At 36.9% G+C, this 15318-nt stretch overlaps 1 protein-coding gene across 2 annotated transcripts in view; it reads right to left on the bottom strand.

Moving 5' to 3' along the window:
* arhgef12b (Rho guanine nucleotide exchange factor (GEF) 12b) overlaps positions 1–9182 on the bottom strand; it is a 40288-nt gene extending 31106 nt beyond the window's left edge. For both annotated transcript variants that reach the window (XM_062432893.1, XM_062432894.1), the window contains exon 1: positions 8528–9182. In XM_062432893.1, coding sequence (XP_062288877.1) covers positions 8528–8559 — 32 coding nt within the window. In that variant the 5' untranslated portion in view covers positions 8560–9182. The remainder of the gene's footprint in view (positions 1–8527) is intronic.
* Between the last annotated feature and the right edge of the window lie 6136 nt (positions 9183–15318).

The raw sequence follows: 15318 nt of genomic DNA, 5'->3' as shown, positions 1-15318 counted from the left end.
AGAGTTTATTACAATTTGATGCATTTATCTATTGTTCTTTTCACCTCTCACAAAAACAAACCAAAAAAAAGTGTTCATGTCCATGAGAAAAGGTTACTTGGCACCACAAAAAAGGGAATCATTTATTAAGTAATTGTATTAGTGCTGCTTGTCCTCTGGCTTATTTGTTCAGACTTTCTTTACTTGCTTACTGCACAGTTATCAGAAAAAACATGCAGAGGTCCACTTATGTCTCAGATGCCAAAAATACCAGACAATTCCTCTGGGAAGATAACAGCAAAGGACTCAGCTCCAGAGAGAGCAACTTAAAAGCAGAGGGAAAAAGAAGCTAAGACTCCAAATACAGTAGTTTAATATTCATTATGAATGCAGCAAATTACGCCCATGTTATTTTATAATGCAGGATAACTTTTTAAAATTCCGACTACAAAGACAATACTTGTTTTGTTTTTTTATGGTTCTATGTGTTGCCTGTACTTTGTGTCCTTTTGTCTATTGCGCCGCTCTTCACCTAATCACGAATCCAGGATGAGGAAGAGGTTAAATGCGTTAAAGAGGCGTCTGGTTTATGGATTGATGGTCTTGCCCCTCATATTTTATGTTATTTAGTGTTTCTGTTGTATTTTGATTGTTTATAGTAGTCATTTAGTTTATTGTTTTGTTAATAAATCCCATGGTTTGGGTGTTTTACTTTCGGTAAATGGTGGATTGGTTTTCGCCCCATACGGTCGACTGAGGGCGGGGCGTCACATTGTTTTTTAAGGATAACTTCACCAGACTTAACCTATAAATCAATCACTTCACTGGTTAATTATAAGAGCTTTCCATGATGAATATTTTCACGTCTGCTCGGGTAATTAATCATTTCAAATTTGCATCTGGCATCACTTGGCTCCCGCAGCTGTGTCACCACAGACATCCAAATTCAATAGAAGCTTGTTAACTCCCAAGAACGACCTGATAAAGAGGCTCAGTGTGGGGCTGTTCAAACACAATGTGGATGAAAACTTGGAGTAAATCCTTATTCTATTCAACCATTACTGAGCTGAAACACGTCTTTACTTCCATCACCACTCAGACTCTATAGCCACATTCAGCTAGCAGTTAGTCACATAAATAAATCTTACGGCATATATTTTCCCAGGCCTGACGATGTGATGATAAGGTCTTAAACTCATATATCACTATTGTATCAATAGCACGACAACATGTAATTTAAATCTCGAAGGCTGTATTCCCTCAGAGAGCCATTTTGTGGACTGATTTATTCCAGAATAATGTAAATATTGTAATGAATGTTTATTATCCAGCAGCATTCAGTCTGAGAAACTGTTTTAAAGCCTAACCTGAGTCATTGATCTGTTAATAACTCAAATTATTACGTCTCAGCATGACTGGCTGATCTCTGCACAGCACATCTGCTCAAGGATGACTTATCTTTGGTGATTTGAATCTTTGTTTGTCTTGCGTGATGAGTAAGTTAAAATCAATTTAGAGGAAATAATAAGCAATTCAAGCACCAGACACATTTTTAGACATAGTAGCAGCTAGAGGTCCGTCACCCACTTTGATCCAGTTTGAAATATCTCAACAATTATTTGACTGAATTCCATTAAATGTTGTAGAGATAATTCATGGTCACCACAAGATGAGTCATAGTGACTGATGATGTCTTGACTTTCTTACTTACTCACTCACTCACAATTTTGCCATAATCCTCTAATATTATTCTCTCAAAATGGATTAAAAGCAGACATTTTAAGATGAGTCCACAAAAAAACAATGTGTGTCAATTTGACTAAACTACATGGGCATAATAAAAACATCATTGACCCATAAACTTAGTTTCGGGAACCAAAGATAAATCTGTGTTTTGCAGCAATCTGTGCAGTTGAATACTCAGATGAGGAATACATTAAACCGAAAATTCAGAAGGTTGACTGCTTGTCACATTAAAAATGTACAGCTGGGACACTGTTAAACCAAAAAGGTAGGACAAGCATTTTGAGAGTGAAATGAAAAAAGACTCTGCAGCTGACAAACATGTATGTAAGCATATGTCAATTCAAATACTAAATTAAAGTTTTGTATTAAAATTTTTAATCTAAATAAATCATCTTAAAGTGGAAATCATGCTGAGATGTCTTTCAAGTCATTTCCTTTCATAGCCTTTCAAAAGCATGCTACTGTTTTACTAATTATTTGTTATTTATTACTTTTTTTTGCACATATTCAGACACTTTTGTCCAAAATGATGTACAAATGAGGTACAATCCAAGTTTTGAATAGCACGATAGTAACTTTAAAATAATCAGATTTTGATTTTTGATGGCATTGCACATCTTTATGAGGCCACACTGTACAAACTTCTGGTTGCAGTGAAAAGGCAAAAAGAGAATTTGTCAGATGGGACAGCAACACCCAACTTTTGAATCGGTTCATAAGGATTAATGGCAAAGCCTGCACAGCTTACAGCATGTAGACAAAGTAGAGTTCTTCATTTAATAATGTTGGGAGTGTTATATAAAGTGGGCTCTGTCTGGTGGGTGGCGATCCGGCACTGTTGTGTCACAAGCGTCTGTGTCAGTCAGGAAGGGCCGGTGGACTGGTGGGCCTGACAGACATTGTTCAACAGTGATGTCATCCCTTCCCGTCAGGGCAGGGGGGTGGAGGGGAGGGGAAGGTGGGAGGTCGGCGGGCGGGAAAACACACAGATCAGCAAAACTGTGTGACAAAGACCAAAAGAGCTGGTGCACAGCATGCAGGCATTCAGGTTTATCCTACATCCCAGATCAAAGCATTGTTCTTACAATAGCTGGGCTCTGTGACATAATTTTTTGACAAAGCATACAAATAGAGTTGTGACAATTAGTTGATCCACATAGCATGAATCACCTAGTTTGATCATAAATTAATCATTAAAGTCAATTGTCGAGCACAAACACCAAACATCCCCAAGCTCCAGCTGTTCAAATGTTGTAATGTGCTGTTCTTTGAACTGTCGTTGAGGCTAAATGAGACATTTGATGACATCACCCCGGACAGTAGGAGACTGATGGACATTTTTCACTATCTCCTGATATTTTGTCAACTTAACAATCAATCAAGAAGCTCAATCAATAATGAAAATAATCGTTAGTCGCAGCCCTGCAAACGAACAAACAAACACACCAGTGATTTTGGCAGGTTTTGTCACTGAAGAAAACAGCTGAGAGAAAATGCAAAAACTCTTCTCACAGCAAATGGAGAGATACAATTGAATTTGAAATCATTTATATTGCCTGATTGGAAAAAAACTACTTCACATATGTCATACGACCAAGTCCAAAAGAGAAAGTGTTTACATCTGCTCTGAAAGGCCACACAAAAAAGCCTTTCACTGCCTCCTCTGTCTCTCTACAGGAAGTCTGTGGGCCAGATTTACATGTATTTGCATCTGTGTGTATTTAGCTGCTGATTTAGTGGGACAGCAGTTCATTATGCAGTCAGCTCCCGGACATCCTGCGAGCGAAGGAGAGCTTAGTAAACACAGTTCAGTAGTATGATTTCTAACTTCATCAGCTCTATATAAGACACTGTTACTATCACTCAAAACATCCTTCACAAAAGTAGAATATTATTATCTGTATGTCAAATTATTATTGCAGTAGGGGGATACCAGACATGTTGATAAGAAATGAAAAGGATGCACAAAAAATACACATGCTAGAATAACGCTGTAGTCACCAAAGTGATTGCTGAGCTGTTAGAATAAAGAGAATTGCTAAAAAGAGGTCCAACAGGGTAAAGAAAGATGAGAGAAGTTTTTTATCAATTTTTTGACATTTTATAGAAATGAAAATAATTGGCAGATTAGTCAATATTGAAGTAATTATTAGCTGCAGCCCTGCAGCCATAATCCTATACAGATCAAAACTGAACCAGGAAGTTGGTCTGTAAACTGCAATGACGTTTTTTGTAATAAATGTACTCATTCTTTTGTTTTCTCTTTCAAATAAATATGACGAACATGTTGGCTTTAAAGCCCCGATGATCAGCTGACTGCTTGTGTTTATTGTCCTCCGGGACTATTTTTAACCATGTTTCCTGGTCTCTGTAATTACTTTGGCAAGTACATTATCATACCGATAAAACCGAAAGGATCGGTTATCACTCCTGCTGCCTCTACCAAACCTCCGGGGAACTCTGATTATTTTTGTAACCTGCAGTCCCACACGCCCAACAAGACCAAGAATGCAGTTTTCTACAGGAAAGTCTATGTCTTGAGGCTAGATAGATAGGAGAACATGTCTCCTGCTGAGGATCGTCACATCCAGACAGTAAAATATCACAAATGTTAGGAGAAACATAGCAGGCATTTTAAACCAAATTCTTCTCACTGAGAAACCTTTGAAAAACATCCAAGAAGTGACCTAACCACACTGCTGGAGTTGGCACACATGTTGCCGAGCAACTGAACCCTTTCTGCAGTACAGCCTTAAGTAAAAACCTTCAAAATACACAAAAAAGTGTGTCGTTTAGATAATAAAACACAGAAATGTGCAGATGCAATTATGCACAGTTTTTCTTTTGATTCAAAGTCAACTAATTGCAAGTAAAATAATTATACTCAAGTTTGTATCAATGAAAACATTCACAGTGCAATCTGACACACATGCAAAGAGACATCAAGAACTGGGATACAAAAAAAAGTGGAATATGTGCAGTAAATATATAGGTATTTTTTATACAGTTAAAGGTTGATGTAAAAAACTGGCATTTCTAAATGATCGGGGTCATAAATAAAGATTTACCTTTACCAAGTGGCATAGTGATCTGTCACATCCCTCATGTTAAATGTGGTTCATCTGTACAGTTAATGCAGAAATATAGTGATATGGTTGGTTATTATTGAGGCTGGATGCTAATTGAATAATATCATTACAACATTACAAATGAAGTATCTAAGGTAATGCTGACAGTGGAACACATTTAAGTACATAAGTTTAACTATTTTATACGTGGCTTTTTTTTAGAAATACATTTGCCATACTGTACTATATAATATATCAATATTGCAAAATATTCTCATGAATTTTCCTGTTCCTGATTACAACCATCACCCAGCTCTAGAGAAAGGTCCACATAATGTGAAAATGTAAATTTTTCTTTTCAGTAACAAAAAGGAGAATGCATATGCCATGTCATTAAAAAGGATATTTGGAAAATGAAACACTTCAAAATCTAAATAATTATAAGAATTACTTAAATCAGCATTAACTGATTTTTATTTTTTGACCACTTGGGCCAGCGCAACAAGTGATAAAGACTTATCTATATCTATTTAAACATCCAACAAACACAGAGCAGCATTCACATTCTTTTGAAGATATGTGTTTGTCTACCTGAAAAATCTAAAAATAATGATCACTATATTTTTTGCTCTGTTTTGGTCTCCACCACTGACCATATATAAATATGGACATTATGACAGCTTCCCAAAAGTGCAGCAAAGGAAGCAAAAACATCTCTATACAGGTCATAAACTGCAGTGCAGGTCATAAATCTCGCTCCCTCCATGTTAGCTGATGGGAGCCAAACTACAAAACAAAAAATCATGGTACACGTTAAATAAATTTTTTCCAAAGACGATTTCTGTCATTTTAGGTAGTTCTTATCACATCGATGTTTGGCTAAGGGTTTTTTCTGATAAGTTTGTTTTTAATTAGTTGTATGATGGCATAAAAAGGGGGTGTGACATCATGATTGACAGGCGAACTCAAACTTTGGCTCCTTCACTTTTGCATAGTGGTAGGAAGTGGAGACAATCAATGATCTCCACCAACTCCTGAGGGAGATATCTGACTTTTGTGTATGGCAGGTAATGTATAGTGGGTTTACCGAAGATCCGTCACTGAAAACAGCTGCCTGCTGTGTCTGAAAACGAGGTTGATGTGAGCAGTGAGAGTGAACCGAAACAATAAAGCTGCAGGCCGACAAGTAAAAATAATTAGCTAAAAGATGCTAAAAGCCTCAAAGTACTAAGAGGAACTCATCTATAGAGTCAGTGATAATTCTCTGTGGGTTCGTGGAGCCCATTCTACATTACACACAGTTATTTGAGCCATTATTGATGTAGAAATACTGAGTAGTGTAGTGAATCTTTTAGTCCCTTTACACTTTGCATCAAAACGTGCAAGGACCTGGAACGAATTACAGATCGCAAAATTTGGGCTTTATTGCAGCATGTTCTATATTTTGGGATACTGAAACAGTCTTATACTGCGACACTGGCATTATTACAATCTATTTTCTATATACACTAACCCATAGAGGGACCATGGCACCCACTAAGAAACACAACAAATAAAGATGCTTCTATACAGGGCACAATGGTTTGATGACCAGGAAGATGACCAATTTTAAAAAGGAGTAGTTCAATACTTTGGGAACTGTTTCACTCTGCGAGTGAGATGAGTAATTCCCCCCTAAATCCTCAAAGCACAGTACATGTTAGATTTAGCCATGCTGGTTGGTGTTTGTGCTGTTACTCCCTGTTTCCAGTATTTATGCTGAGCTAAGGTAACCACATCCTTACACTAGCTCCTTACTTAACACATTAACAATCTACTCATCTCACTCCTTGACAAAAAAGAACAAATAAGCTTATTACCCAAAATGTTTAAGCTTGCATTTTCCGTTTTAATTTAGCTGGTGTTCTGGTTGACGGGTTGTTTTGTGTCGTTAATGATTGTCTGAGCTTACCGCGTTCGCCTTTGAGACATTTCATCCAAGAGACAACATGTTTCTTACAGTCTGTCCTCTGAAAGTCATGTTTTCCAGTTCCACACAGCCTGCTGGGATTTTAAACTGTACAGTGTTTATCTGTAATTTGCGATGGAAACATAACCAAGTATCAAAACTACACAGAAGAGGCCCATTGTTGTAAAAAGGCAGCAAAGCAGAGGAAAGGCTCAGGCCTTCCTGCAGGCTGAAGGTCAAGAAATCAAATGACTTGTTTTACTTTCCGAGGCAGTCATGTGTGCCTTTATTTTGGCATTTCCTCAGAGGAAACTCCTGATAACAGAGCGTAAAAATATACAAGTGACTTATGTTGGATGGAATCTGAAAAGCTGAAAGTCAGCCGCTAACATTTCTACAACAATTCCCCTCATATGGTTCGTACAGGGGTGGAAGATTGCCCAAAATGTTTCAGGCTGGTACAGACAAACTCCAGAGCTCAAAGACTTTATCAGGAAATGATTTCTCTGCCGCAGAAGCAGAGAACAAAGGGCACCAAATAAGTGTTATTATTCCTTATACCAGCCTGCGTTTCCTGTGATACTTCCAGTTCAATAAAGGGGAAGTCATATGATCGTACAGTTAGATTTATATTGACTTTGCAGGTCGCTTTATGTATGATGCTGCAGCCTGTGTGAAAGTAGAGTCACTTAAACGTTTGGTCATTTAGTGGGTCTTTTTTTAGGAGTCCTCTGTAAAATATAGTAATGTTTGACTGTAAAAATACTAAGAGATATGTTTGCACAGACAGTTGCACCCACAGTCAAACCAGACTACAAAGAAAGCCCAAGAGAATCCTGACCTGGATGAACACAAAAATGCACAGGGAGCCTCTCAGGGCAACCTTTTAGGGGCCATAGGTAACGAAAGAAACGCTCCAGGAAGATGAACCAGGTGGTTTTGACAAGGGAAGCTTGACATCAACAGTCAAAGAAAACCACATCCTTCATGAAACAGAGTCAAGTCAAGCCCCATTATGCTTCGGTTTTGATTTTATATATGACCATTACAAACTAGGTTCAGAAATCTGTACATTTTAACGTGCCTGGAAAATTCCCCCAATAACACAGACTGTAGAAGACAAGTTAAGACCTCAAGTAAAATATCAAAGCCTTGTGTTTATTTCGGCATATATCAAGTGAATAAAACAGCTTTACATTCACTACAATTCAACTTACAAATCGTATCCCTTATTATTCTCCGCAGCCAAAGTCTCCCACCACAATGAGCATAAAGAGGGTAAACTAATTTAGAAAATTAAAAGCTTTGTGGCACTTTAGAGCTTTGAATGTGAATAATCTAACAGCTGAATTACCCAAACTACTGACATAAATGGTAAACTATCTTTAAAACACTTCCTACTTTATATGTTTGTTTTCCAGCAAGCATATACATTAAATTTGGATATTTTCTAATGGAGTTTGCTCAGAATCAGATTAGAAAAGTGTTGTTAAATTGTGGGGAAACATGGAACACAGGAAAACACTATATTAAAGCAGGAATAAGAAATTGGAGAAAAGGTACACTCCTGTATCATCTCCCTCCTAAACACTGGGAGGAAAATGCTGTTATTTGCATGTTTTAACTTTTTATTTTATACATTTTGAGTGTGTATTTGTGTATTTCTTTGGTTTTAGTATGTGTCCCACTGCTGCATAACCAAATGCCCCACTGCAGGGACAAATAAAAATGACTCACTAATTGATTAATTGATTGATTGATTGATTGAGAAGGGTATTTAACCTACCTGTCAGTGAGTGTTGACTGTGTCCCACTCATTGGGCTTCCCTTGTGAGTTTCCACGGTCTTCACCCAAACATCACACCGTCCAAAAAAGTTACGATTTAGGCTCCTTTAGTTTGTCTCCTCGGTGTCCGTCCATATCGCAAAAAAACAGAAATATATATCCACGAAAATAACGTCGAAAACTTTTCTGACTTGTTGTGAAGCAGCGATGTTAATCAATCCTTCAACATCTGCAGGGTTACAACTGTGTGTGTGTGTGTTTTTTTTTTCGGGGTGTGAGTGTGTTTCATTAACCAGCCGCGGTCTGCATCAGCAAACACATCTGGAAAAACTCCTGCAGACTGCAAACTTTGCTGCTTGTTAAATGTTACCTCCAATAAGTCCAAGATTGAAGAGATATATTTTACTCTTCCTTAGGAAATACTTCCATGATGACACTACACAGCTTATTCCTGATGTCCAGACCCAGGGGGAAGAATTACGTCAAACTTTGCCTATAAAGAGAAGAAGAGGGGAGGGGGAAAAAGTCAAAATGAGCTTATTCCTCTTATTTCCGCTCCCGTTTTTGATGTTATTGTGCAGATGTGGACTCGTTTCTGTAGCATCCTCTTCCAGATCTTCTTTGCTTTAAATCTGCTGTCATTTGTAACTACTGCTGCAGCTTTGGGTTTTTTGCTCCACAGTGCAAATGGAAAAAATGAAAATGCTTGGCCCCCCTCCCCTTTCCCTTCCCCTTCCCTTCCTATCCCTTCCTCCTCCTCCTCCTCTTCCTCCTCCTCTCCACCCCAGAAAGAGTAAAAAAGAGGAGAAAAACCCACCTTCCACCCCGATGCGTTCAGGAGCTCCTCGTATTTTCCTAAACTATCACATTTATCTTTCAATTTGAAAACTAACTCAACAAAAAATGGGAGTAATTTGTTTTGATGGTTTAAAAATGTGTTCTACTTCATTTTGTGTTATTATTATTAATATTATCATTATTTGTTTTATTATTATTATTATTAGTAGTAGTAGTAGAAGTAATGGTAGTAGTAGTAGTAGAAGTAGTGGTAGTAGTTATTTTCTTATTCTTATTTATCTATTTATTTATTTTTCGTATTTAATCAAAATGTATTTTAATCATTCGTATTTTCTCTTGTGTGCATTGGTCTCATTGGTAAGTGGTCTTTTGTTCGCTCATCGTTTTTTATTATTTTTCTTTATGTTGTCACTTGTTCTGTCTTATTATCAGCGTGTCAGTCTACTGTAAAGCACTTTGAATTACACTAGCCTGAATGAAAAGGTGCTATATAAATACAGTTTGATTGATTGATTGAATTTAGTTTTCACTATAAATCCATCAATAAGTAACACAATGACTGAATGTATGAATATTTTGGTCATCGGTTTCACACACTTTCTGTAACAAAACATCTAAAACCAAAACTCTCATCAGATGGAGGTCTGTGCTCTAATTTAGGGCCTTTTGGCATGAATAAGTTTAAAAAACACTGAACTAAGTAGCCCACATTTACTCAAATACTGTAGGCCAACTTAAGTACAGTTATAAGGTATTCGCACTTTACCTGAGTATTTCCATTTTCTGCTACTTTATACTTTCACTCCACTACATTTCACAGAGAAATATTCAAGTCAAGACAAACTTTATTTTAGCCCACTATCACAAAGTATGCCAATATATAATGAAGCAGTAATGAGCAACAGTAGAATATTTTTTATATAAAAACATATAAAAGTGAGATAAACTACATAAAAAAGCATTATAAACAGAATATTTGGAATATTTAAAATATATGAAAAAAAAAGTGACACAATATAAGAAAATCAATAAACAATATGCACATACAGTAAGACTCCTGAATATTCAAACCTGGATATCAATCAATCAATCTTTATTTGTATAGCGCCAAATCACAACAAAGTTATCTCAAGGCACTTTACACATAGAGCAGGTTCTAAACCGAACTCTTCAGGTTTTAATTTTAAAGAGACCCAACATTCCCACATGAGCAAGCACTTAGCGACAATGGCAAGAATAACAGGAAGAAACCTCAGGCAGAACCAGGCTCAAAGTGGGCGGCCATCTGCCTCGACCGGTTGGGGTATGGGGGAGAGAGAGCAAGAATAGGAGAGAGAGAGAAGCACATAGAAAATAAACATTGAAGCTAGAAGGTCCGGGACAGGAATCTGTCATCCGGACATCTACAGGCCCAGATTGCCTGTGAGACGAGAAAGCACAGACAACTCCAGGGAAGAAGTGTAGGTTACTGAATGCATTAATAGTACATGAATGTTATTGGATATAGATGGATGGATAGAGAGAGAGAGAGAGGAGGAGAGAGGAGCTCAGTGCATCATGGAGGTAGGAGTCCCCCGGCAGTCTAAGCCTATAGCAGCATAAACTAGGAGCTGGCTAACTATAAGCTTTATCAAAAAGGAAAGTTTTAAGCCTACTCTTAAAAGTAGAGAGGGTGTCTGCCCTCCGGACCGAATCTGGGAGATGGTTCCACAGGAGAGGAGCCTGATAACTGAAGGCTCTGCCTCCCATTCTACTTTTAGAGATACTAGGTACCACAAGTAGGCCTGCGTTCTGGGAGCGCAGTGTTCTGGTAGGTACATAAGGTACTATAAGCTCTTTAAGGTATGATGGAGCCTGACCATTAAGAGCTTTAAAAGTGAGGAGAAGGGTTTTAAATTCTATTCTTGAGCCAATGCAGTGAAGCTAAAATAGGAGTAATGTGATCTCTCTTTCTAGTTTTTGTCAGAACGCGTGCAGCTGCATTCTGGACCAGTTGGAGAGTCTTTAGAGATTTATTAGGACAGCCTGATAATAATGAATTACAATAATCCAGCCTTGAAGTAACAAATGCATGGATTAGTTTTTCAGCATCATTTTGAGACAGAATATGTCTGATTTTTGAAATGTTACGCAGATGAAAATAGGCAGACCTTGAAATTTGTTTTATGTGGGAATTAAAGGACAGATCCTGGTCAAATATAACTCCTAGGTTCCTTACAGTAGTACTGGAGGCCAAAGTAATGCCATCCAGAGTAGTTATATCATTGGATAATGTGTTTCTGAGGTGTTTAGGGCCAAGCACAATAACTTCAGTTTTTTCTGAGTTTAACAGCAGGAAGTTACAGGTCATCCAGGCCTTTATGTCCTTAATGCATGTTTGTAGTTTAGTTAACTGGTTGATTTCATTAGGCTTTATTGATAGATATAATTGAGTGTCATCTGCATAACAATGAAAATTTATTGAGTGTTTCCGAATAATGTTTCCTAAAGGAAGCATATATAAGGAGAATAGTATTGGTCCAAGCACTGAACCCTGAGGAACACCGTGTTTAACTTTTGTTTGCATGGAGGATTTATCATTAACATTTACAAACTGAAATCTATCTGACAGATAGGATTTAAACCAATTTAATGCTGTTCCTTTAATACCAATTAAATGTTCAAGTCTCTTTAACAGGATTTGATGATCAATAGTGTCGAAGGCAGCACTAAGATCTAACAGGACGAGGACAGAGAGAAGTCCATTATCTGATGAAGTTAAGAGGTCATTTGTAACTTTTACCAGTGCAGTTTCTGTACTATGATGAGCTCTAAATCCAGACTGAAAATCCTCAAATAAGCTGTTATTATTTAGAAAGTTACACAGCTGATTAGCAACTGCTTTCTCGAGGATCTTAGAGAGAAAGGGGAGGTTAGATATGGGCCTATAGTTGGCTAAAACCTCTGAATCAAGAGTTGGCTTCTTAAGAAGTGGTTTAATGACAGCTACTTTAAAAGACTGTGGTATATATCCTGTCACTAAAGACAGATTGATCAAATCTAATAAGGAAATGCTAACAGAGGGAAAGACTTCCTTAAACAGCCTAGTTGGAATCGGGTCTAACAGACAGGTTGATGGTTTGGAGGAAGTGATCATTGAGGTTAGTTCTATAAGGTCGACTGGAGAGAAACAGTCGAGATAAATATCAGGTTTAACAGCAGTTTCTGAGTTTCCTGTGTTAGAGGATGAATCAGTGTGTATTGAGGGCAGGGGGTGATTAATTGTGTCCCTAATAGTTAAGATTTTATCATTAAAGAAACTCATGAAATCATCACTACTTAGAGTTAAAGGAATACATGGATCAGTAGTGTTATGACTCTTTGTCAGTTTAGCCAAAGTACTGAAAAGAAACCTTGGACTATTTTTATTCTCCTCTATTAGTGATGAGTAGTAGGCGGCTCTGGTGTTACGGAGGGCCTTCTTATATGTTTTAAGACTGTCTTGCCAGGTTAGGTGAGATTCTTCTGATTTAGTGGAACGCCATATTCTTTCTAGTTTTCGTAAAATTTGTTTTAATTGTCGAGTTTGGGAATTATACCAAGGAGCTGTTTTCTGTTGTTTAATTACCTTCTTTTTTAAAGGAGCGATGGAATCCAGAGTTGTTCTCAGTAAGTCTGCAGCGCTATCAACAATACAGTCAATCTGGGGGGGGCTGAAATCAGAATAAGTCATCTCTGTTGTATTGACACATGGCATTGAGCTCAACATTGATGGAATTTTTTCTTTAAATTTAGTGACAGCACCATCGGACAGACATCTAGTAAGAACATGTCTGTCCAATGGTGTATAGTCCAGTAATAAAAATTCAAATGTTATTAAGTAGTGGTCTGATACAGAAGGATTATGAGGGAAAACTATTAAATGTTCAACTTCAATACCATATGTCAGAACAAGGTCGAGGGTGTGGTTGTAACAGTGAGTTGGCTCATTCACATTTTGAGAGAAGCCAATTGAATCTAATAATGCAATAAATGCAGTGTTAAGGCTATCATTCTCAACATCCACATGAATGTTAAAGTCACCTACTATAATTATTTTATCAGTACTAAGGACTTAATTTGATAAAAGCTCTGAGAAGTCAGATAAAAATTGGGCGTACGGGCCAGGAGGATGGTATATTACAACAAATAAGACAGGCTGTAAAGTTTTCCAGGCTGGGTGAGAAAGGCTGAGAACAAGACTTTCAAATGATTTATAATTAAGTTTAGGTCTAGGGTTGATTGTTAGGTCTGAGTTAAAAATGGCTGCAACTCCACCTCCTCGGCCGGTGTCTCGAGGGATGTGGGTATTGATATGACTGGGGGGAGTGGATTCATTTAGACTGACATATTCATCCTGACGCAGCCAAGTTTCAGTAAGACAGAATAAGTCAATATGATGATCTGATATTATATCATTGATTAATACACCTTTAGAGGAGAGAGATCTAGTGTTTAAGAGTCCACATTTAACTCTCTTATTTTGATGGTCCATTACTGGAGTGGTATTAATTTTGGTCAGGTTTTTATGTATCGCTCTTCTATTAAAAGCTGTTTTAATTGGTTTAGGAGGTCGGGGGACAGACACAGTCTCTATATGTAATTGGGTGGGTAACTGCTCTAGTGGAATCACAGAGAAGCGTGTATGTTTTGGGATAGGGTTATAATTTGTGTGTTTGACACTAAACAGCTGTTTTCACATTCATCTTGAGGTGGAGGAAAGTTTCTCTGTGCTCACTGATTTTAAGGGGCGTGCCTACGAGTTGCAACATCACAACTAGTTTGAAAGGCAGTCCTGGTCCAGTATTCACATATTATAAGTGAGGACTGGAAACTTTGAAACCTCCATTGAACATGGACTTTTCAGTGAAGCAAGAAACTTTTTGTGTCCAACAGTCAAACTTGAAATGTTATATATTTGCATATTTATATATTTATAGATGAGGATAATTATTTTTATTTTCTTAAAGTGGCCCAAAATGTGCAAAAATGAAAAAATTTAAAAATGTTATATTTTTGTATAGGTGCTACACATTTTTGGCTATTTTTTAGTTCTTGTCATTTTCACTTTCAATAAAATACATTTAAATAATTATTGCTATGTTATATTTTCGTGTCTTAAGGATAGTATAGGACATGATAATGTGTGATATTGGGTGTTGTTTTCTCCAAAAATGAGTGGTGTAAAACCTAAAAAATACACTGTCTTTGCCCTTTTATTGATTTACATTTATTGATCAGTCATATCATGATGCTTTCTAAACAGATCTGTGGTTCAAAATTTAGTATAGACACTTTTTTAAGAGGGTATTTATACTGTGAGGGTGCAGAATATGAACAGTAAGTGAAATTTGGTGAAATTTGACTCATTTTGAGAGATCAGTAAAAACAGCCTAAATACTGTTTTATTTTAGCCTTAAATTTGATGATTTCTCCTAATATGACCCAGAATATACACAAATTGAAAATATTTCGACTTCTTATGTACATTTGTATGCAGCTGATATACATTTTTGTCGAGCGTTTGACCAATATTTAATTAAAACATTCATAAATTACTGTTGCATTCTTTACATTTACTATAATTCATTGATCTCGTCATGTTCCCCTGTTTTATCTAACATAGGTGTGATTGTAAATGTAAATGTTTGATTATCCATAAACAAAAAGCATAAAAAGAATTATTAATACTAATAATAATAATAATTTCTGCTCTCTAAAAGCTTCCTTAAGGCTTAATCACACATTTACCTGGTACTGATGAGGCATTCATTAATCATTTGAGAGACTAATTATGAACAGTATGTGAGGATTAAATTAATATCCAGAATATGTTTTATTGTTGTGAATTGTGGTGCTGTTGCACCTCCTGACCAGCAGGTGGCGCAGCGCAGCTTCAACCTCACTTTATAATCCTCCATTAAAAAACAACAGAAGAAGAAGAATCTCTGCTAGTTAGCCGACAACATAAACAT

The sequence above is a fragment of the Scomber scombrus genome, chromosome 14 (assembly GCF_963691925.1).
Source record: "Scomber scombrus chromosome 14, fScoSco1.1, whole genome shotgun sequence".
Lineage (NCBI taxonomy): Eukaryota > Metazoa > Chordata > Actinopteri > Scombriformes > Scombridae > Scomber > Scomber scombrus.
Note: the sequence above shows the minus strand (reverse complement) of the source record. Positions and strands in the feature narration are given on the sequence as shown.